The sequence below is a fragment of the Schistocerca serialis genome, chromosome 1, assembly GCF_023864345.2.
Source record: "Schistocerca serialis cubense isolate TAMUIC-IGC-003099 chromosome 1, iqSchSeri2.2, whole genome shotgun sequence".
NCBI lineage: Eukaryota > Metazoa > Arthropoda > Insecta > Orthoptera > Acrididae > Schistocerca > Schistocerca serialis.
Genome location: NC_064638.1, coordinates 653,371,064 through 653,397,001, shown reverse-complemented (window position 1 = coordinate 653,397,001; position 25,938 = coordinate 653,371,064). Strand labels below are relative to the sequence as shown.

General features: G+C 39.9%; 1 protein-coding gene across 1 annotated transcript in view; it reads left to right on the top strand.

The window, feature by feature from the left end:
- The window catches only part of LOC126479258 (leukocyte tyrosine kinase receptor-like), a 782,006-nt gene that overhangs the window by 326,801 nt on the left and 429,267 nt on the right, over positions 1 to 25,938 (top strand). The window contains 1 exon segment of the mRNA XM_050103770.1: positions 22,021 to 22,151. Coding sequence (XP_049959727.1) covers positions 22,021 to 22,151 — 131 coding nt within the window.

The following is a 25,938-nucleotide window of genomic DNA, read 5'->3' as shown; positions in this document are numbered from 1 at the left end:
TCTCGACGCCCGGCGATTGACGATAATCTCGTGCAACAACACGTATAATTTGCATATGAAAGCATATATTGCTCATAGCATCTGGTCACACAAGAGTCGGTAGCTCATTCCCAAAAGCACTCTCTGTAGGGAAAAAAACAACGCGTGAAAGTTTTGAGCTAGAAATGTTAAGCGAAAATTCCATTCATCGAAAAGTGCCTGTAAGTCGACATAAAAGTTTTCTGGATATGGTACCGCGTCATAATGTAAAAAAACTACTGCTGCTGGAGAAAAACCAACGTTTCGGCCACGGTTTCAGCGGCCTTCTTCTGGGTCATTAGACCGTGGCCGAAACGTTGGTTTTTCTCCAGCAGCAGTAGTTTTTTACATTATGACGCGGTACCATACCCAGAAAAGTTTTATGTCGACTGACTCTGGCCGCGGAAGCCTACGCAATTATAAGTGCCTGTAAGTCAAGAGAAAAAAATATTTCCTGTCAGCGAATGCCATTGCACCCTCTTAATAACAACGCCGGAGGTAAGAACACAGTTCCTGCACTTATACTGGTGGCACATTATGCTTTAATCTCATATTTGTTCACGTAAGCATTGGTACACAATCGGCAACTTGAAAGTCCAGGTGGCGACTACCATGTCAATTTTCCACCCGACTCTGAATATCTTCGTCGCCTGGCGAGGTGGTATTCACTATTATCCTTCTGGCAAGCTGAGGCCTGCGCGGGGTGGAAGAGTATGGTTTATCACAGGAAAAGATAGCAACAGAAATCTACCGGCTCAGGGTCAGAAAATAAAGTGCTATAGGTGATGATGAAGTCCCATACTCCTTGACAGAGCGTAAGCGAACGACGCGGGAGACCCGTGCAGCCGTACTAGGCAAGGTCCTAGTGTAGGTGGTTTACCATTGCCTTCCTCTGACCGTAATATGGATGAATGATGATGACGTAGACGGCACAACAACACCCAGTCAGGTCGAGGCAGGTGAAAATCCCTGACCCCGCCGGGATTCGAATCCGGGACCCCGTGCTCGGGAAGCGAGAAGCCTACAGAGAGACCACGAGCAGCGGACGTACTACAGGTAATCGGTAGCTTATTGCAGATTTTAAGTCAGATGTGAAAAAATCGTGCAATGAGGGTACATAAGCTATTAAACAGGTGGCGAAATCGTTCTTAGAAAACGTTGGCAATGCGAAAGGAAGAAACTCCACTACATCATCCACTTGCCTTCGGATGCGCTAGGTTAAATATTGAAACACATTGCTAGCAGCTACTAAGATGTCATGCCCATGAGTTTTGTTTAGTCACAGACAGACGGCCACAGGTCATTCCTGTTTTGAACAAGGGTCGCCAAACAAACGCAGGCCTATTTCGCTGAAATCAGAACGTTGTAGAATTTTGGAACACTTTGTACTCGCGTAGCATGACATTTTTAAGAATCGAAAATGTCCTCTGTTGGAATAAACATGGATTTAGCAAACATATTTCGTCTGAAGCCTGTCCATGTTGTACGTCCACGAGACCAAGACGGCCCCCACGTTTGGCCGTATTACTTGACTTCCAGAAGGCGCTCGGTATAGTTCCGCAACGTCGGCTTGCGAACAAAATTCGGACGTGCCAAAATCAGGCCATTTTTTTGATTAGTTTCAAGAGATCCTAACAGAACACAATCTGTCTTTCGTAATGGAAACAAATCATCAGACGTAAAACTAACTTATGGTGTGCCCCAAGGGAATGTTAAAAATACCATTATTTTTACAATACATATAGCATTATTTTTTTACAATTGTAACCTCCCCACCGAAATTTAAATGACAATATTTAATAGAAATGGGAGCTAAACGTAACCTCCCTAGCAATTAAATTTAATGACAATAAAAGTGAGAATCGCAATCTGACTCAAATATAAGTTCTTCACAAAAAAATTAAAGTCCATTCAGTGATAAGAAAATCTCAATGATAATGATAACTCAATTAAACCGAAATATCGGTCTTTGGCCCTGTGCAAAACAATCAGAATTAAATTCTTACCTCATTGAAACTGCTTGTCAAATTTCTGCTCTTATTGTTGCGCACGGCTTGGAGGAACTGCATTGCAAATAATAATTTTTTTTTTTTTTTTGAAATTTAACTGAAACTTTTCTTTAAGGGAAATAAAGGAAATCGTAATAAAAATGATTTTTTTTGTTAAAAATTGCTTTGAAATCAAAATTATTATTGGGGCACTTGCTCAAAATTAATTACAATAAATAAACTTTACGTTATCTGATGGTTACCTACATTAACAATGTACCTCATTCAGCATCTTGACCAGAATGCCATGTCGACGCTCGCCGACTGCGTCCCGCTCGCGACCGTGACAGGACTAGACCACTACTGCCGACAGGCTACATCACACAACCGCACTGGGCTGCTACTACCGACAGAGTGCACTGCATGACGACTACTAGCGTACTGCACGCAACTGAACTGAGCTACTGCTACCGACAGAGTGCACTGGCCTACTGCAACTCGCGTACTGCTCGCAACACTCGCGCGGTCAAGCGCAGACTAACCACGATAAAAGGCTCTCTGGTCAAAGATTTTAACGTGCCTCACCATCGCTGCTACGTTACATACGTGTTTCATAACCCTCCACTGGGGGGGCAAAAATTTGCCAGCGATGGTGAGTCATTTGGACTTGCAATCGCAAGAAATTTTTACAATTTACAGAATATTCAAATTTAGTACATAAATTAAATGTTGTGCACATGCACCGAGTACAAAATATATCAGACAAAGACAAAATGTGAGTACAAAACATAGTAGCAAATCAGAAAAATGTATATAAAAATTATTTGACAGATAAAAAAGTGCACAGGCACTGAAAAAATTCTTTAGCATATTCAGAACAAATAAACAGACTGGCAAAAAAAATCATGTTGACAAGTGACATGAGTGCACATGCACTGCAGTTGAGAACATAATAGCAAATGACGAAATGTATATACAATTAGTAACAAATGACATAAGTGCATACACACTGAAGTATTGAACATACAGAATGAGTACAAATCATATTGAAAAATGAGAAAAGTGCACAGGCACTGAAGTTCAGTAGAAAACATATTAACACCTAACATAAGTGCACATGCATTGTAGTTCAGAACATATCATTAAAATAAAAATGTATATACAATATAAAAGACAAGAGTGCACATATACTGTACTTCAGAACAAATCGAAAAAATGTCTTTAGCATTTTCACAACAAATAAACATAATGGCAAAAAAAAAAAAAAAATCATATCGACAAGTGACATAAGTGTACTCGCACTGGAGTTCAGAAAATCTAAAATGTATGACCCATGAACATAAATGATGTTAGCAAAAAAATTATTTTCACTGTGTGACAAGAATTAGGATAGGAAAGGGAAGGATTGCATCATGGTTGTAGCACTTTAGATTGCACACAGCTGTTCTGAAAGTCCATATCTTTCCACAGAAGTACAACACCAAGTGACACAATTTGAAGTTCTTTTCCCATCAGAATTTATCAGTGTAGCCAAGCCACTGAACTGTCGTAGTAATGTTCCATGTTTTCATTTTGGCAGTACATTAGGTACACCAAACAGTGGGACCATAATAACGTCTTCATCGCTCACGGTGGTGGACAGCATGTCGTGTCAACACCACGCTCTTACAAGGCACACCAACGTATAATTAGTGCAAAACCAAACATAGTGCTCCATGATCACTAGGATAGACAGGACAAATGGACATTGCAGTAATTCAGGGTAGTTAGCTCATAAGGTGAAGGACATTAAGTCACATACCATTCTTCATTAGTAGTTTGCGGCATTCATAGCCCAGTTGTTGAACATTTCTGTACCATGTATGTAGTATTACAGAAAAATGTTCATTAATTGTTTTACATAGAATCAGTAGCCTTCTTTTCCTAGTTACAAAGCATTATTAAATAATCGCATTCTTTTCCAGTTACAAAGTATAGCATAGTTAATTAATCATTTGTCATTCCAATATAGTATTAATCATTAGCCTTCTCCTAATTACAAAGCATTATTAAACAATCACATTCCTTTCCTGTTACAAAGTATCAACATTGAAAACAAGAGCTAATTAATGGCATAATTAATAACAATTCATTGAGTGACATTAATTATTGGCACTCAGTGGCCAGCAAGTATTGAATAGAATAAAACATTGTTCATCATTCAGTATTATTCAGATCATTACGAAGTCATTATTAACAATCAGTTAATTACAGTCATAGCATTAATAATCATGGGCATTTTAAGTAGTCTCATTACAATAAACAGTGGCAGTTATTAGCCAGTTACAAAGCATTATTTTATATATATATATATATATATATATATATATATATATATATATATATTGTCTCATTAAGAAGTCATTACTGAAGTGACATACTATTCAGAGTTGATCAGTATTATTCAAAATTATCATAAACTAGTGACATTATGTGGGACTGGTAATACCTCTTTTAGCAATGCATTGCGTTGGGATCGATAATTGATTGCTGAGGCATAACACTATTTGCTTTTGACCTATTGCTGCAAATGAGGATAGTTAAAGTCATTCGTCATGAGTCAGCTGTAGCAAGGTTATGTAACAAGGCAGTATATGTGATCACATTTATAAATGGTAAACACAAATGGGTAAAAAATAAAAATGCAAGTACTAGAACAGGTATAATAAGTAACAGGTTTAGTAAGTATCATGAAAAGCTTCTCCTGGAAAAAATACAAAATGGATTATTGAGCTGAAAGAAGAAACGCACACTATGCTGAAAAGTAGTGAACTTCGAATTAACAGGTAGTGAAATGTGTATAAAAGTGTGTTCAATAGCTGTCCTTTCCAAAACTTTCCGTCATCCTACTATGCAATATAACACCTGCTGTCAAAACAAACTGCAACAAATACTTAAATAACTACATAGCATAAATACATAACTTCAACATTATCCTCATCTGTAAAGAAAAAACTTCATTATCAATCACTTCATTATCCATATTATCATAACTTCATTATTATCATCACCTGTAAAGAAAAACTTCATTATTCATAATACCATATCCTTCATCATTATTCGTCAGCATTCATTATCATCTGCAAAAAATCACTTCATTACTCATTATACAACTATTCCTTATCTCTAGCATATTTCATCACTAAAACTAAGATGTGTAGTTCTGTCTGACAGCCTGCATCAATCACCTTGTATTCTGAAAGAAAAAATTAGTTAAGACTGCTATTCTACGATGAGTATAGTATATTCTTGTTAATGCTTGTTAATCCTGATCCATTTACTCTTCCTCATAAAGTTATTGCATCTTCTTTCGTTTATTCCGTAGGTGAAATTCCCATTTCTGTTGAATTTATTTCTTACACGCATCATTTCTTTCTGAAATTGATGAACAAAGATTAATGTCCTGCATTTAAATCATATACCCACTAAATAATGACTGGTTTATGGTGACACAATTAACCATACAGCATAACATGACAGAATACGTAATATGTCAAAGACATTGACAGTGTTCAGATGCAAAAATGTACACAGAATAATACAAAGCAGCAGCAAAAAATGTAAAACAGTCACGATCTTGAGGTGTCATAGAGCAACAAATGTCAAAGTCAACTGGTGTGTGTTATATCTTAACTATTTCACAATACATACAAACAAAACTGGAGTACAATCATATACACAAAAAAAAGTGGAAAATGTGCACGGTCTGATGTGTAACGACAAGAAAAGCGACCTGCTAACCTTACCTTGTCGGGCACTTGCCAAGAAAAAATACGATAATCATCAGTAATTAGTCATGTGAATATAATTGCATTAGTAAATGGCATCATAGCATGTTACATCATAAAGTGGTTTCACTCAATAAACGGTTTAATGTTTGCGATATGGTGATTGCCTTTCGATTTTCTGGTTCTCAAAGTTTCGACGTGTACAACACTGGGGTGAGGGATGCTGCGAATCCGATATGGACCTGCGTATATAAGTTCAAATTTACTGCACTTACCTTTTAATTTGCTGGATAAATAGTGTGTACGTACTAATATTTTCTGTCCAACGTGAAAGTCGCGGCGTGTACAAACCTGTTTTTGCTGTCTTCTCCGGCGCTCTGCGGCACGTTTGATGTTGTTCAGCGCAATGTCAATTATTTCGTGGTGTCTTAGTCGACGACATTTAGGGAAGTTTACTAATTCTTTAATTTTGTTTGGTGGTTCAACGTTTTTCAGTATAACAGACGGAGATAGCATAGTGGATTCATTTGGAATGGAATTAATTACATCTTGGAATGAGAGTATGTGTGTATCCCAATCAATATGTCTTTTGTGGCAGTATATTCGGCACAGCTTACCAATTTCTTTCATTAACCGTTCACAGGGGTTCGAAGAAGCATGGTACTTGGATATATAGATCGGAGAAATGTTTCTAGCTCGTAACATGCGTGTCCATATGCCACATCGAAATTGTGATCCATTGTCAGAAATTACTTTCATCACATGCCCTACATGAAATAGAAAATGTTTTACAAATGCTTTCGAAACAGTTTTAGCAGTAGCTTTGCGTAATGGAGTGAAAGTAGCAAATTTTGAAGTGAGCTCAACAGCGACAAAGATGTAGCAAAAACCTCTGTTAGTTCTCGGAATTGGACCAAAAATATCTACTGCGACCATATGTCTTAATTTAACAGGTACAATGGGATATAATGGAGGAATATGTGAAGTGGTGTCAGATTTAGCTTTCTGGCAAATTTTACAAGACGCTAAAACTCGTCGTATACGTTTTTCCATGTTGGTAAAATAACAGTTCTGTCTCAGTATAAGAAAACATTTTCGTGCTCCGTAATGTGCGTAACTTAAATGAGTGTACCAGATTAATTTGTTGACCAGTTCGTCAGGAATGCATAATAACCAATTGTTGCTGTCAGGATGAGAGCGGCGAAACAGAATGTCATTGCGTACAGTGTAATGGTTTCTAATCGTAACATTATTCTTATCTTGCCAAAGGTGTTTAATTTCTTTCCACACATTGTCTTTATTTTGCTCTTGTGCTATGTCCTGTAATGACGATGAAATAAAATTTTCAAATGCAACTTGCTGAATGTACATGACACTGAAATTTGTTTTGCAGAAGTTGGTTGCTGCGTCTTGCTGATTGTTGCCGAGAGAACGCGATAGTGCGTCTGCTATAACATTTTGTGTGCCGGGAATGTGAACAATCGTAAAATTAAATTCTTGTAAATATAGTTTCCATCTACTTAACCTGTCGTGAGTAAATTTAGCTGAAAGCAAAAATTGTATAGCTCTGTGGTCTGTGTAGACGGTGGTATGTCTGCCATAAAGAAAGTGCCTAAATCTCGTGAAAGCCCATACAACACATAATGTTTCCAGTTCTGTAACGGAATAATTTCGCTCAGCAGGTGACAGAATGCGACTTGCAAATGCGATGTTTTTAATTACTGTTGAACCATCTTCTTCAATTTCCTGGAAAATATGTACGCCTAAAGCGGTGTTGGAACTGTCGGTGGCAATAGAAAAATTTCTAGTAAGATCTGGGTGCAACAAAAGTGGTGCATTCAACAGAGCATGTTTCAGGTTCATGAATTCAGAGTGTGCTTGCTTATCCCAAGACCAAATACTGTTTTTACCTGTTAATTGGCATAGTCTAGGCGTGTCTAAAGCGGAGTGATGAATAAATTTACGAAAAAAGTTAATTAAGCCCAAAAAACTGCGTAATTGTTTCTTCGTCGTGGGAATAGTAATGTCACGTAGAGCTTGAAGTTTTTCCGGATCAAGTGCAATGCCTTCTGCTGAAATTACGTGTCCAAGAAATTTTATAGAAGTTTTGCCAAAGTGCGATTTACTAAGATTAACTGTAAGTCCTTGTGCATGAAAAGTTTGCAACAGTTGTTCAAGAATCAGATTGTGTTCAGACCAGTTAGCTTCTGCTATAAGAATGTCGTCTACATACGTCGTAATTCTGTCCTTAATGCAAACGTGTGTCGGATGGCGTCAAAATTAATAACATTTTCGTGAAGAAGATTCTGCGTGTCAAAATTATTGCTTACGTTACTCGAATATGAAACCTGTACTGTGTCTGGTCAAATTCTGTCGTACGTGCTATTATTTACGCGAGGATGCTGTGGCATTTCGACTATTTGAACTGCTCTGTTATTTCTTACTGACGTATTACGCTATCGATGACACCTATTGTCTGTTTCATTCATGATTATTTGTTGTTGCTGATGTTGTTGCTGCTAATAAGATCGACTGTTATTAAATGTACTCTGAAAATTGTGCTCATCATTTTTTTTTTTACGTCTGTCATGATAGTAATTTCTATACGGCGCATTGCGATACGAGTTGAAATAGTGTGTTGTCTGTACGTAGTTGTTTCCTTGCTGCCATGCGTTACTATTTGTTGGAGCTGGGACTATACGTGCACGCGGCGAAACATTAAAGTTTGGTTGACCTTGTAGACTGCATTGTTGGTTACGTATGCTAAGCGGTTGACTTTCATGCTATTGTGGTGGAAAACGTCTATTGTTACCAAAAAATGCGTTTGCTGTTAATTTTACACATACTGATGATTACAATTTTTATCTGTTATTAAAATTACGGCGGAGTTGTCATTACGGGAGTGCCTAATAAAATTGTCACATTCAGTAAAGATTTGTCATATCGGGTTTTCATTACAATGTTTCTTAATTCTAGATAGAGCAATAGTTAAAGAGCTATTTTGATAGATATAAAGGATAGTAGAAGAAAAGGCAGCAGTGCAGAAAACTAAAGATGAAACAGCACTACTACAGCTCGGGGCCCTATGCTCGCTACGGCACATATTCATTAAAGCGTAATGAATCCCCTGAGGTCAATTACGCACTGCAAATAAATTTTAGCTTTTGCGTTGCACGCAATAGCGGTAAAAATTCAAAAGCAAATTGTTGTATTCTTGCTAATTCCAATTTCTGCATAATACGTAATGCTGATGAAAATACAATAGCAAATTGTCGCATCTGGTTCAAAGCTAGTTTCTGCATTACAGGTAATAGCGGTGAATGTACAAAGATAAATTGTCGTATACAGTGCAAAGCGTGTACCTGTACGCTGTCATTATTAAATTCTTTACATTTTCTGGCGGATAAAAATTGCTCGTAATCTACGTTCTCGTCATTGAATTTGAAAACACGTTCGGGTTTGTGTGTGAATCTGTTTGTCTGTGTCATTTCGTACTTCTAGTTACGTAGCTTTTCAGATTTTAAGTCGCGTAGCTTTTCGGATTTTAATTCGCGTAGTCTCTGTAAATTGTTCACATTATACACGCTGCGTGACTCTGACAAATGGTCGCAACGTGGCGGATTCTGTGACGTATTGGTGACTGAAATAGTTTTTAATTCTGTTACTTTAAAACTTTCGACATTTTGGTTGTTCTGTCGTTCACTTTTATTATTGACTTCCGTATTCGGAGTGTGTGAAACTTCCAGTGACTCTAAATTAAACTCGTCGCGTATCTGTACTGCGTTTTTAGGGCATTGTTCAGTGACTGCATTAATTTCATGTATCTGTGTTTCGTTCGCTGAACATTGTTCAGTGACTGCATTAGTCTTGTCTTTATGTGATTCTGTTGTGTCTACACGTGTGCTACTTAATTCTTGTGCAACAGTGCCAACTTCTTCATTACTGTTATTAGCACAAGTCTTAGTATCCACACGTAATTGTACTTTATTGTCCCGACATTGCACGGTAACAGCTGTAATCTGCTCATTAACTTGTTTGTTCTGTTCTTTAAGATCGTCTTGTTTTTCGTTTGTGAGTTAGAAACTTTTATCAATTGTTTCGCTAAGTTGTTTGTAATGGTTGTCGAAACTTTCACTCTGTTGTCTGATCTGTTCACTAAGTTTGTCTAGTTTTTCGTTCTGTTCGTTCCTAAACTGTAGCATTATTGCCATAAATTGTTCCAAAGTAATATTACCTACTCCATTATCTGTGCTGTTTGATTGTGTACCTGGAATTGTCACGTTTTGTGTGACCATTTTGTCATTCTGTAATTTACAAAAACGTTTCTCACTCGAGTCCGTCGTATTTTCGGTACACTGACCACTTTCATTAGACAAATTTCTGTTCGTCACGAGAATTTTTCAAACCGGGTGTGTTAGGCTGGGCAGCGCTCATTACAATAGAGCGTCCCGCGTCATCAATTGTCGTCAAATTAACAGAGGAGACAATTGAGTTCGTTTGTTCATCATTAGTGGTTGGAATGCACTGATTGTCAGTGAACGTAGGATTGTCATCATTACACTGCGTGTCACAATTACTATCGGTAAAGTTGTTTGGGTCGGTAATTTCATTCATGATACCTCGCGATACACTATTCACAGTCTTTCGCGGCATTTTTACAATAGTCATAAATATTCACAAAACAATAAGCACAAATGCAAAAGCAACACACAAATACAATAGAGCAACGAATTGCCGTTGACCTGTAGAAAGAAAGTCACAAGTTGATAAAAGCGTTGCGCCAAATCCTAATTATATTTAAGCAAATAAGAGCAGATATCTGACTGTTTTTCAAAAGACTCTCAACGAAATTCGATCCTGGACTAGGTGTCGCCAAGTGTAACCTCCCCACCGAAATTTAAATGACAATATTTAATAGAAATGGGAGCCAAACGTAACCTCCCTAGCAATTAAATTTAATGACAATAAAAGTGAGAATCGCAATCTGACTCAAATATAAGTTCTTCACAAAAAAATTAAAGTCCATTCAGTGATAAGAAAATCTCAATGATAATGATAACTCAATTAAACCGAAATATCGGTCTTTGGCCCTGTGCAAAACAATCAGAATTAAATTCTTACCTCATTGAAACTGCTTGTCAAATTTCTGCTCTTATTGTTGCGCACGGCTTGGAGGAACTGCATTGCAAATAATAATTTTTTTTTTTTTTTTGAAATTTAACTGAAACTTTTCTTTAAGGGAAATAAAGGAAATCGTAATAAAAATGATTTTTTTTTGTTAAAAATTGCTTTGAAATCAAAATTATTATTGGGGCACTTGCTCAAAATTAATTACAATAAATAAACTTTACGTTATCTGATGGTTACCTACATTAACAATGTACCTCATTCAGCATCTTGACCAGAATGCCATGTCGACGCTCGCCGACTGCGTCCCGCTCGCGACCGTGACAGGACTAGACCACTACTGCCGACAGGCTACATCACACAACCGCACTAGGCTGCTACTACCGACAGAGTGCACTGCATGACGACTACTAGCGTACTGCACGCAACTGAACTGAGCTACTGCTACCGACAGAGTGCACTGGCCTACTGCAACTCGCGTACTGCTCGCAACACTCGCGCGGTCAAGCGCAGAGTAACCACGATAAAAGGCTCTCTGGTCAAAGATTTTAACGTGCCTCACCATCGCTGCTACGTTACATACGTGTTTCAAAATACATATAAGTAACCAACGGTAACGTCGTAAGTTTAGTAAGGCTTTTCGCAGATGATGCTGTTGTATATAGAGAAGTCGCAACGCTAGAAAATTATAACGAAATGCAGGGAGACCTGCTGAGAATCGACGCTTGATACAAGGATTGGCAGTTGGCCCTCAGCATGAACAAATGTAGCATATTGCGAGTAAATAGGCAGAAAGATACATTGTTGTTTGATTCCACGATTGCAGAACAATCACTGGAAGCACAGACGACCATTAAATATCTGGGAGTATGCGTACGGACAGTTTTAAATGTGCAATTATCACATAAAACTAATTGCAGATAATAGATATATGAGAGCAGGTATCAGACTGACTCATTGGAATGATCCTCAGGAAGTGTAGTGCATCCTCGAAGGAGATACGTGAATACTGCTAGTCAGACTGGGATCCACATCAAACAGAAGTGATAGAAGAAAGAGAAAATGTCCCAAGAAGAGAAGCGTTTTTCATCACAGGTTCATTTAGTAAACGCGAACATTTCACGAAGATGCTCAGCCAACTGCAGTAGCAGACGCTACAGGAGAGGTACCGTGTATAACTGTGTGGTTTACTGTTGAAATTCCCCGAGAGTATGTTCCAAGAAGAGTTACCAGTACATTGCTTCGCCTTATGTACATTACGCGAAAAGACCATGAAGGTAAAATTAGTGTGTTCCTGTCTCGCAGAAAAGCTTACCAACAATCGCCTTCACGAGGACAATTCGCGACCTCAGCAGGCGAGGAAAGAAGTGAAACTTCCTGACAGATTAAAACTGTGTGCCGGACCGAGACTCGAACTCGAGACCTTTGCCTTTCGCGGGCAAGTGTTCTACCAACTGAGCTACCCAAGCACGACTCACGCTCCGTCCTCACAGCTTTACTTCTGCAAGTATCTCGTCTAGTATCTTCCAAACTTAACAGAAGCTCTTCTGCGAACCTTGCAGAACTAGCACTCCTAAAAGACAGGATATTGCGGAGACATGGCTTAGCCACAGCCTGGGGGATGTTTCCAGAATGAGATTTTTACTCTGCAGCGAAGTGTGCGCTGATATGAAACTTCCTGACGAAGGAGTTCGAGTCTCGGTCCGGCACACAGTTTTAATCTGTCAGGAAGTTTCAAATCAGCGCACACTCCGCTGCAGAGTGAAAATCTCATTCTGGAAACATCCCCCAGGTTGTGTCTAAGCCATGTCTCTACAATATCCTTTCTTTCAGGAGTTCTAGTTTTGCAAGGGTCGCAGAAGAGCTTCTGTTAAGTTTGGGAGGTAGGAGACGAGGTACTGGCAAAAGTAAAGCTGTGAGGACGAAGCCTGAGTCGTGCTTGGGTAGCTCAGTTGGTAGAGCACTTGCCCGCGAAGGCAAAAGTCCCGAGTTCGATTCTCGGTCCGGTACACAGTTTTAATCTGTCAGGAAGTTTCATATCAGCGCATACTCCGCTGCAGAGTGAAAATCTCATTCTGGAGGAAAGAAGTGGTACACGAAGTATTCTCCACCGCATAACATAAGGTATCTCGCGGATTACAGTTCGAGGTATGTTCAACAACCATGGCCAGCACGGTAGCTCAGGGATGTTCGGACAGAGGGCTGGCCATCCTCTGTCATTTTAGAAACTGAATGAAGCTCTTATCGATGGAATTTGATAGGTGTCAGCGGTATCCGCACAGAACCAATGACGATAAACAAAGAAAGAGATCGAAAGAAAAAGAATGGGGTTAGCATCTTTGACCAGTAATCCAAATGTCCTGGGTCCCGGATTTGAACATAGCCACTGCTTAAATTTTCAATAAAACCCATCAACAATTGAGGCCTAAGACTTCCGGCGCCAGAAGGCACCCTCGTCTTCCAACGGTCTTGTCAAAGAGGGAGGAGAAGTAGACAAAGGTTCATGACACTCTCGCGTTCTTAGAGTGGGATATTGCAACTAAAATGCGGAAGAATCAGCAATGATCTACAGCATGAGGATACAGATGGCAATGGAATATACAGAATTAAAGACACACAATATGTGTCCATAGGACATGAAACCTGTAATTGGGAAAAATGTCATGATGATCTCTCCACTGGCAGAAGATTTCGGATTATCTCCCACTCAGATGACTGCCAAGAGGGAGTTGCCCATGAGAAGAAGATGGAATAACCAACCAAGAGATAAAATTCTACGAGTCAGGGAGTGGAAAGTCAGAAGTATGAACGAGGTAGGGAAGCTAGAAAATCTGAAAAGGAAAATGCAAAGGCTCAATCTAGATATAGGAGGGTCAGTGAATTGAAATGGAAGAAGACAAGGATTTCTGATTAGATGAATATTGGGTACCATCAAAAGCAGCACAAAATAATATAACGGGAGTAAGATTCGTTACGGACAGGAAAACAGGGCAGAGCGTGAGTAACTGTGAACACTTCAGTGATAGAGTTGTTCTCATCAGAATCGATAGCAAACCAACGCCGACAACAATAGTTCAGTAATGCCGACGTCGAAATTAGAAGACGATGAGGTCCAGAAAATATTTAAGGATATTGACATGCTATCTAATGATCACGTAGTATTGGAATGTGGTTGTAGGGGAAGGAGTAGAAGAAAGGATTACGGAAGATATGGGCTTGGTAGTAGGAATCAGAGAGGAGAAACATTGAGTTCTGCAATAAATTTCAGCTAGTGCTAGCGAGTACTCTATTCAAGAATCACAACACCAGGAGGGATACGTGGAAAGGGCCCGCAGACAGAGGAAGATTCCACCTGGATTACATCATGATCAGACAGAAATTCCGAAAGCAGATATTGGATTGTAGGGCGTACCTACGAGCAAATATAGACTCAGATCACAACGAGTAATGATGAAGAGTAGACTGAAGTTTAACAGAATCATTCGGAAGAATCAGTGTGGATGGATGTGGTATACTGAAGTAGTGATGACTGATGAGACGCCATTGAAGTTCGCTAAAGATGTGGATACTGCTATAAGAATAACAAAGTAGGCACTTCAGTTGACGGGGAATGGATATCTTTAACAAGAGCAATCACAGTAGTTGGAAAGAAAGACATAGGTACAAAGAAGGTAACTCCGAAGAAACTATGGGTAACAGAAGAAATAGTTCCAGTGATCGGCGAAAGAGGGAAGTACAAAAATGTCCACGGTTCAAAAATGGTTCAAATGGCTCTGAGCACTATGGGACTTAACATCTGAGGTAATCAGTCCCCTAGATCTTAGAACTTCTTAAACCTAACTAAGCCAAGGACATGACACACATCCATTCCCGAGGCAGGATTCGAACCTGCGACCGTAGCGGTCGCGCGGTTGCAGACTGAAGCGCCTAGAACCGCTCGGCCACAACGGCCGGCAATTTTCACGGAAAGACAGGAACGCAGCAATATAAATCACTTAGGAATGAAATACATAGGATGGTAGGATATGTGTTAAGACGTCATGGAATAACTTCCATACTAGACGGAGTTGAAGAAGGTAAAATCTGTAGAGGAAGACAGAGACTGGAGTACATACAATAAATAGTTGGAGACGTAGGTTGCAAGTGCTACTCTGAGGTGAACAGGTTGGCACAGGAGTAGAACTCGCATCAAAGCAGTCAGAAGCCTGACGACTATTTTAAAAAATTAAAAAAAACTTTCAACGACCTCTAATGTGTGATGCTAAAAGAGAGAAGTTACGCATCACAAAATTCCCGGAGAAGTCGACGAAGATATTGCCACGCTCTTCACATATATCTAATAACAGCCATAATAGCAAAATTTTAAAAATTTGGCCTCATACAGAGACGTGAAGACAAACGTCCCTTCACGTCCGCTCTTCAAGACAATTAGATACTACCAGCAGTCTTCATAATCTATGGCTACCTCCAAATATTTGGATTTTTCTTTCTTCTTTTTTTTTATTTTTTTAGATTGAAATTTTTAACTCTTAATTATATACGGTATGTCCGTAGCGCCATGGAAGCGTGATAGGTGATGATTTCCCGCCTGTGTGATTTGAGATACGAAACAAGTGGCCGATAATGTCCAACAAAACGCATTACAATCGATATTTCATTTATTTTTCACAACATTTATCATTTCTGCGATGCTCGTTTTTACGTACTCTGCTGACATTTGTAATGTAAGTAGTGAAATTCCACATTCCTGCCTTCGCTCTGTCTTTAAATGTTTACTAACATATTCCGTGGATCATTTGCACGATAAATAGTAATTAGATGGAAAGTCAGTTAACGTTCACATCGCAAATTAATTGTGAATATGACTATGTGCTGAAACTTTTAAGCATTTTTTTAAAAGTACAATGATGTGAATTAGAAATTCCTACCCACCACCTTTTACACATTACAACAATAAAAATTCTACTACGAAATAGAAGGACTTGTCAAGGAACAACTTCTTCAGTTTGTTTTCAAATTTTACTTTGCTGTCTGTCAGACGTTTTGTATCACTGAGTAAGCTATCAAAAGCTTTAGTTGCGGCATTGTGCACCCCTTTTGTACAAAGACAACCTTAATGTGGAACAATGAACGCCAATTTTCGTCCTAGTGTTGTAATTACGGACATCATTGTTCCTTTCTAACTGCAGTGGATAATTTACAACAAATTTCGTAAGGGAATAAATATACTGTGAAGCAGTACTCAGAATGTAGAATTCCTTAAACAGATGACTACAAGACGATCGTGCGTGAGCGCCACAGATTATTCTAACAGCATGTTATTGAGGAATGAAGACTTTCATTCTTAATGTCGGATGTATCAGTGAGACACGTATGTCGGGTTCCTCTTGTGAGTGTAGTTGCATTACTCTGTTTTCACGTTTTGGTGACTACATATAACAGCCTTTTTCACTGGTGTTAAAATATTTACACTGTATCCGAATATCTTAAACGGTGCATACTTTGACCAATTTTCAGATTGAAATGTGATTAATGTGATCTTTTTTTTTAATTATGATATTTATGGTAGTGAACATAGCGGCTTATACGAAAGCATGACGTACAAATTATTACAATACATTCTATAAAACGCAGTGGAAGTTATGAAAGAATAGTGGGTCGTAAAAGTTAGCATGGATATGGGGACACGTTGACCGGCCTACACTTCCACCACAACTGCCAACTACCATTCCGTTTGTGGTCGATATTTCAAAAACACATCAAAACTTTGACCAACCAGAAATATATACACCTATCTAAAGTTTTCTTAAGTGATTTAATAAGCCTCGTAAAGGATACATAAATCGAATAAACGTAAATGTCGTGTGACTAGGGCCTCCCGTTGGGTAAACCGTTCGCCAGGTGCAAGTCCTTCGGTTTGACGCCACTTCGGCGACTTGCGCGTCGATAGGCATGAAATGATGACAAATAGAACAACACAACACCCAGTTCCTGAGCGGAGAGAATCTCTGACCCAGCAGGGAATCGAACCCGGCTCATGTTGTTGTTGTGGTCTTCAGTCCTGAGACTGGTTTGATGCAGCTCTCCATGCTACTCTATCCTGTGCAAGCTTCTTCATCTCCCAGTACCTACTGCAACCTACATCCTTCTGAATCTGCTTAGTGTATTCATCGCTTGGTCTCCCTCTGCGATTTTTACCCTCCACGCTGCCCTCCTATACTAAATTTGTGATCCCTTGATGCCTCAGAACATGTCCTACCAACCGATCCCTTCTTCTAGTCAAGTTGTGCCACAAGCTTCTCTTCTCCCCAATCCTATTCAATACTTCCCCATTAGTTATGTGATCTACCCATCTAATCTTCAACATTCTTCTGTAGCACCACATTTCGAAAGCTTCTATTCTCTTCTTGTCCAAACTATTTATCGTCCATGTTTCACTTCCATACATGGCTACACTCCATACAAATACTTCCAGAAACGACTTCCTGACACTTAAACGTATACTCGATGTTAACAAATTTCTCTTCTTCGGAAATGCTTTCCTTGCCATTGCCAGCCTACATTTTATATCCTCTCTACTTCGACCATCATCAGTTATTTTGCTCCCCAAATAGCAAAACTCCTTTACTACTTTAAGTGTCTCATTTCCTAATCTAATTCCCTCAGCATCACCCGACCTAATTTGACTACATTCCATTATCCTTGTTTTGCTTTTGTTGATGTTCATCTTATATCCTCCTTTCAAGACACTATCCATTCCGTTCAACTGATCTTCCAAGTCCTTTGCTGTCTCTGACAGAATTACAATGTCATCAGCGAACCTCAAAGTTTTTATTTCTTCTCCATGTATTTTAATACCTACTCCGAATTTTTCTTTTGTTTCCTTCACTACTTGCTCAATACAGAGATTGAATAACATCGGGGAGAGGCTACAACCCTGTCTCACTCCCTTCCCAACCACTGCTTCCCTTTGATGTCACTCGACTCTTATAACTGCCATCTGGTTTCTGTACAAATTGTAAATAGCTTTTCGCTCCCTGTATTTTACCCCTGCCACCTTCAGAATTTGAATGAGAGTATTCCAGTCAACATTGTCAAAAGCTTTCTCTAAGTCTACAAAAGCTAGAAACGTAGGTTTGCCTTTCCTTAATCTAACTTCTAAGATAAGTCGTAGGGTCAGTATTGCCTCACGTTTCCGATATTTCTACGGAATCCAAACTGATCTTCCCCGAGGTCGGCTTCTGCTTGTTTTTCCATTCGTCTGTAAAGAATTCGCGTTAGTATTTTGCAGCCGTGACATATTAAACTGATAGTTCGGTAATTTTCACATCTGTCAACACCTGCTTTCTTTGGGATTGGAATTATTATATTCTTCTTGAAGTCTGAGGATATTTCGCCTGTCTCATACATCTTGCTCAGCAGATGGTAGAGTTTTGTCAGGACTGGCTCTCCCAAGGCTGTCAGTAGTTCTAATGGAATGTTGTCTACTTCCGGAGCTTTGTTTCGACTCAGGTCTTTCAGTGCTCTGTCAAACTCTTCACGCAGTATCATATCTCCCATTTCATCTTCATCTACATCCTCTTCCATTTCCATAATACTGTCGTCAAATACATCGGCCTTGTATAGACCCTCTATATACTCCTTCCACCTTTCTGCTTTCCCTTCTTTGCTTAGAACTGGGTTCCATCTGATATTCATACAAGTGGTTCTCTTTTCTCCAAAGGTCTCTTTAATTTTCCTGTAGGCTGTATCTATCTTACCCCTAGTGAGATAAGTCTCTACATCCTCACATTTGTCCTCTAGCCATCCCTGCTTAGCCAATTTGCACTTCCTGTCGATCTGATTTTTGAGACGTTTGTATTCCTTTTTGCCTGTTTCATTTACTGCATTTTTATATTTTCTCCTTTCATCAATTAAATTCAATATTTCTTCTGTTACCCAAGGATTTCTACTAGCCCTCGTCTTTTTACCTACTTGATCCTCTGCTGCCTTCACTACTTCATCCCTCAAAGCTACCCATTCTGCTTCTACTGTATTTCTTTCCCCCCTCCTTGTCAATTGTTCCCTTATGCTCTCCCTGAAACTCTGTACAACCTCTGGGTTAGTCAGTTTATCCAGGTCCTATCTCCTTAAATTCCCACCTTTTTGCAGTTTCTTCAGTTTTAATCTACAGCTCATAACCAATAGATTGTGGTCAGAGTCCACATCTGCCCCTGGAAATGTCTTACAATTTAAAACCTGGTTCCTGATTAAGTTGTGCTCTGTGCAAAATTCTACCAGGCGGCTTCCTCTTTCGTTTCTTACCCGCAATCCATATTCACCTACTACGTTTCCTTCTCTCCCTTTTCCTACTGACGAATTCCAGTCACCCATGACTATTAAATTTTCATCTCCCTTCACTATCTGAATAATTTCTTTTATTTCTTCACACATTTCTTCAATTTCTTCGTCATCTGCAGAGCTAGTAGGCATATAAACTTGTACTACTGTGGTAGGCGTGGGCTTCGTATCTATCTTGGCCACAGTAATGCGTTCACTATGCTGTTTGTAGTAGCTTACCCGCATTCCTATTTTCCTATTCATTATTAAACCTACTCCTGCATTACCCCTATTTGATTTTGCATTTATAACCCTGTAGTCACATGACCAGAAGTCTTGTTCCTCCTGCCACCGAACTTCACTAATTCCCACTATATCTAACTTTAACCTATCCATTTCCCTTTTTAAATTTTCTAACCTACCTGCTCGATTAAGGGATCTGACATTCCGCGCTCCGATCCGTAGAACGCCAGTTTTCTTTCTCCTGATAACGACATCCTCTTGAGTGGTCCCCGCCCGGAGATCCGAATGGGGGACTATTTTACCTCCGGAATGTTTTACCCAAGAGGATGCCATCATCATTTAACCATACAGGAAAGCTGCATGCCCTCGGGAAAAATTACGGCCGTAGTTTCCCCTTGCTTTCAGCCGTTCGCAGTACCAGCACAGCAAGGCTGTTTTGGTTAGTGTTACAAGGCCAGATCAGTCAGTCATCCAGACTGTTGCCCCTGCAACTACTGAAAAGGCTGCTGCCCCTCTTCAGGAACCACACATTTGTCTGGCCTCTAAATAGATACCCCTCTGTTGTGGTTGCACCTACGGTACGGCTATCTGTATCGTTGAGGCACGCAAGCCTCCCCACCAACGGCAAGGTCCATGGTTCATGGGATTGGCATAGGATTTGCATTCTGTCGCGCTGACCATTTTTTTTTAAATCTAATATTTAGTTCGCTTTTGTTCGTTGCATCTGCTCGGGGTGGACGTTGTAAGACATCCGTTTAAGTTCGTTGTTGATCGATTAGCTCAGTTTTCTTTTTATTACAGAGGGCTGCTAACCCTCTGACCGAACACGCTGAGCTAACGTGCCGGCTGGACCACTCAGCTACCGGGGCGAACATGAATCGAATAAAGTGATCCGTAACGAGTTTGTTTGCGTGGTCATCGTTCGCAGCAAGTACAGAAATATTTCTTTTGTGAATAATAACCACCTTTTCATGTGCATAGGATTTTATTTCTCCCAGACGCGTTTCACCTTTTTAACTTTCCCAAGGCACCATTAGTGGGATCTAGAATGATACAGTTTTGTTTTGATATGTATCAGTTATAGATTATAAATAAGTAATTACTTACTTACATAAAAGGCGGGACGTGAACTGTATCATTCTAGATCCCACTGATGATGCCTTAAAATGAAAAGTCGAAACGCGTCTGGGACAAATCAAATACAGTGCAGCAAGAAAAGGAGGTTTCTATTAACAAAACAAATATTAGTGTAATCATCATCAGAATTATAAGTGTAATAAACGGTTTTAAGGTGGAGTTCCACACACATAGCTCCAAATCAAGTTGAGGATAATTCCTTCAGTTTCAAGTATTTTAAACCTAAATCTTTGTTTCAAAACATCCAGTGCAGTTAGAAGTAAGGTTATCTGTTCTTCATTTATCGAATCAGTATCTGACACTTGTGGCCAAACAATGTTCATTCGCTATTTCCGGATATATCTGACATATATTATACCTAAATCACTGCCTGAAACAGAGCAGCTCGCAATTTGAGCGATATATGAATGCCATTTGTTTTTCCTAGTTGTATGCGCATTAACAATTACAAATGGGCACTTGCCTATCTATGGATTCTTAATGTTTGTATTCTTTAGTTCCACACTGTCATTGGCTGTTTAATAAAATGAGTATCTGTAATCCTGGGGTTACAATGACAAGTGGTCAATGTAAACCCGAAACTGTGGAATCATGCACATGACCTCAGAAATCTTAATATACTGGTACACACATACATCTGAACAAAAAACTCAATGATCTGTTTTGATAATTAATCGAGTAACATACAAGATATGGTTCATTTTCAGGTGAAAGATAGCGATGGTTTTTGCACAACCAGATTTTAACTCATTTTTTTCGTATACAACTGTAAGTGCAACGGGTTCGCCAACTGCTGTGCAAGAAAATCGGCACTACGTGGCGCCATCTCGTATGTATTGATCGAACTTTGCTACCAAACAGTATATTCTAAACATATAGGTAAGAGCCTGCACAAAGCTGTAAACCTTTTGGTGTAGGAGTGGTCAATGTAACCACGATGGTCAAAGTTACGGTTTACGGTGCTGTGAGTCACATGTACCAAAATACTCATAAAAAATCTCTAAAAATTTTTTTGGCGGTGGACTCTGGGCTCATCCTGTAGAATCACTTGCTGAAAATCGTGATACTGCATTGGTCTATCAGTTTCCGCTCTGGGCAGCGTGTTTCGGAAGCAACAGACACTGGGGCTGCAAGGTCGCTTAGACAGTGAGTAAGTTGTTGTTGTTTTTTATTTTTTATTTTTTTAGGCATCTTACATTATTCTTTTGATATTCATGAGATGTGGGTGGGCGGTTGTACAACTTTGTATTTTTTTTTTTTCAGCCAAATATCCCCGTTGGCTGTGTGTGGGACCGAGTAGTTGACAGTTAGGAATATTTTGGAGAGGATTTCCAGTTTTTACGTTCGCCTGACAATCAAAGGAAATCTTGGTCGGAGGCGGTAGGAGGCTGGCCTGATAGCTGAATCTCGTCTTTCGGCAGGTGGCGGCGGCACGAGTTCACAATTGGACGCGTCAGCGAAGACTTCCAGCTGGCGCTGGAGGCCGTCACGGCCAATGGGATGCCCTCGCACCTCGCCATCGACAACATCACTGTCATCGACTGCTTCCCAGGTAATCACCGAACACCTACTCGTCTAACAATTTGCCGAGCGTTGCAAAAATTAAAATATGGCACTTCAGTTGTTCTTGCAAGTTAACGAAATTTTCGGTGAACAGTACTGTCACAGTCTAACACATAAATCTGCGACATTCTCTGGTGTGAAAGTTGTTACCATTTGAAAGCTGGAGCGATATTAGCACTCTAAGCGGTGAGAAAGCAGATAGTGACATGTGTCGTAAGATAATGAAAGTTGAACGTAGTTTTCTACTTAATTAACTAGATAATTGTTAGGTATATTTTTGCGTTCTAAGCATTAGTAAATTGTCAAGGACATGGATTATAGTTAAATAATTTATAAACGTCCCAATTTCACACCACCAGCAGTCGACCAATGGTGTAAACGCCCAGAAGATGACACCTACGTCGGGTTGAAACCGGTTGGCGGTATAATAATAATAATAATAAATGCGATTAAGACTGTTTTTGAATTATTGACAAAAGTGTATATGTTGAAGATTCTTGTCGTTTGTGGCTCAGATGAAACAACAATCGTGGAATTGGTTTCTTCCCTTTGCGTAACAGCTTTATTGCTTTTTGACGTTTTATTATGACATCTGTGCGGTTTTCCCTCAGCTACAGGTGTGGTGATTTATGTGATACATTAAATAATATAGGCATTACATTCCATAGAGGTTTCATACGTTCCACATTCAGTGAATTGCACCAGATGTGTAGCAAACAGAACTTCGCGTTGTTGCGTAGATATATGGCTTCGTTCTGCGAAAGATCAGATCTTCTAGTGTTTAATGGCAATTTCTCGCTGTTAAAGGAAAATGACATTTTTCAGTAAGTATCTGTATATTACAAATGAATCGCAAATAAACTGTCTGTGATCTAGTTTCATACCTCCCAGAGCCCTTGGGAAACTAAAGAATTACAAATGCAGTGTCATTTTTTTAGTTATTGTGGATTTTACGGCAATAAACATGCTCTCTATTGTAAAAACTACTTTAGCGATAAATATAAACAATAGTAATCGCACTCGTCCCGTATAGTACTCAGAAGTGTCACTTGCTGGCTTCTTGGAGCGCTGCTATTGCTGTGAGTAACAAAAACCCGACGGAATGTCGCGACTGTTATGTTAGACCGTGTTATTAATATTGTGAGACCTGTGTTTCTCCCAGCGTATACAATGTTCAAATAACTTACGGGGATGGGATAGGGTCGACAACGACCGACATTTCGATAGGAGCACACACTGTCATTTTCATGGCAAAACTGCACACCATAAACAACACTAGAGCCATCACACAAGCAAAGTTGACTGACGTCAGAAGTTATCGAAAGCGAAAATTAATAACCAACGGGTGAGGTAGCATTAACTCTGTCGCTTTCTTGACAAGGGAGAGAGCGGGATTACACGCACGATTTAAACAAAACCTTTATCTCATATTTCAGGAATTGCTTGACAAACCGAGGTTTTAAATTCCTTGCACAGTGCTTACTTTTTTAAAATGAGCGGACGTGCTACTGTCCAAACATCGGTTTGTCGGCGATGTCACCCGGCTGCATTCCCGCAAGTTTTCTAAACAGTATAATTATTATTGTTACTATCATTATCATTATCGTTATTATTACTAATTTATTGGCTCGCTCCTTTTACAACGGTACTGATACGATGATACGGATTTAAACAACAAAATATCGCTAAGTTAACTATGTCCCACCAGAACCTGTCGAGCGGGTTACGGTTTTCGATCAATCACAACAAAGGACATATACGATAGGTTCGCATGCCGTATAATGGTGGTTTCCACTTTTGCTAGCTACAGGAAGTTGTTAGTTTATTACGTGAAATGCCTGATCAGCGGATATTGGGAAATTAATGGAAATAAGTCTGAGTGCTGCTTTACAAAGTAACTGAAAAATTGTACTGAGAGATGTGGAGCGAACACTCAGGGCTGGTTTAAGGCCCAAGCAACAGAAGCTACCGCCTGAGGCGCCAAGCTGTGAGGGGCACTAGCGGTGCCACAAGTGTAAGATTTCTATACAGAACGTATTACAATATTAGTAGTAGCCGATACGGCCACCAAGTTGAGAAGCCAAAAGTGTAAGATTTCTATACAGGGCGTATCACTACACTAGTAGCAGCTGCTTGGGGCACCAAGCTGAGAGGGCTGACAGAGACGCCACAAGAGTAAGATCTCTATGCAGGGTGTATCACATTATTAGTACCACTCCTTGGGGCACCAAGCTGAGACGGGTGCCAGAGACGCCACAAGTGAAAGATTTGTATACAGGATGTATCACAATATTAGTGACGGCCGCTTGAAGCACTAAGTTGAGAGGGAAGCCAGAGAGCAGGCAAGTGTAACATTTCTATACAGAATGTGTCACAATATTCGTAGCATCCGCTTGGAGCGCCAAGTTGAGAGGGGTGCCAAAGATACCACAAGTGTAAAGTTTCTACATAGGACGTTTCACAATACTGGTAGCAGCTGCTTGGGGTGCCAAGGTGAGAAGGGCACCAGAAACACCACAAGTGTAAGAGTCCTATACAGGATGTATCACGGTATTAGAAGTGGGGACATGTGGCGTCAAGCTGAGGGGGCCAGATACGCCACAAGTGGAAAATTTCTATACAAGATGTACCACAGTATTAGTAGTGGCCGCTTGAGGCGCCAAGCTGAGAGGGCCGCCAGAGATGCTGCAACTGTAAGATTCATAAACAGGGTGTATCACATTACTAGCAGAGAATGCTTGGGGCACCAAGCTGAGAGAGGCACCAGAGAAGATACAAGTGTAAGATTTCTATTCAGGACATATCACAATATTAGTAGCAGCCGCTTGGGGCCCCAAGCTGAGAGGAGCGCCAGAGTCGCCACTAATGTAAGATTTCCATACAATATTTATCACAATATTAGTAGCGGCTGCTTGGGGTACCAACTGAGCAGGGCGCCAGGGCCGTCCAAGTGCAGGTTTGCACACAGTGCTTGTTACGATTGATAGGGAAAACTGATGTGGCAGAAAGATGGAAAGGGTGCTAAATGATAAGTCTCGTTTGTGTGAAAAATGCTCTCGAACTGGTCCTGCAAAACCTACATTAATATGTTAGTACTATTGCAGTGACAAAATTACAAGTGCATAACATTTTTTTTTCTTAAAGAGAAAACTCATAATACGTGAAGACACAAAGGAATTAATGGCATTAGCTGCTAGTGGGGATTGATTTAAATGAATGGGGAAAATTGGAAATCTGTGTCAGGCCCGGACTCGAACCGGGGTCTCTTGCCGACTGCTGCATCATCTGGACACAGTGGTCATCGCAACTGCACGGACTAACCTAGCACGCCTCCCATCAGACCCAAATTCTACACTTACCCGCATACTACTAATGTAGTGGCCCTTTCCCGTTATCCTCATTACTTGCGGCGTTTCGCCGATTCCCGTAAGAGTTTGATCATGTTCTGCAGTGGCCAATTGGTCGTCCTTCCTTAATTGTACAGTATACTGGTATATCATTATAAATGACCTTTGCAATTGAGAGCCTGATCTTGTTTAGCAGTTTGTTTTCTAACAGTCACTGCCATGGCTGCACCTCACGTCACTGCAGGATTCCGAGATAATGTGACGACGATGACGTGCAATGATGGTAGTACCGGACCATGGTTGGTTCAAATGGCTTTGAGCACTATGGGACTTAACATCTATGGTCATCAGTCCCCTAGAACTTAGAACTACTTAAACCTAACTAACCTAAGGACAGCACACAACACCCAGTCATCACGAAGCAGAGAA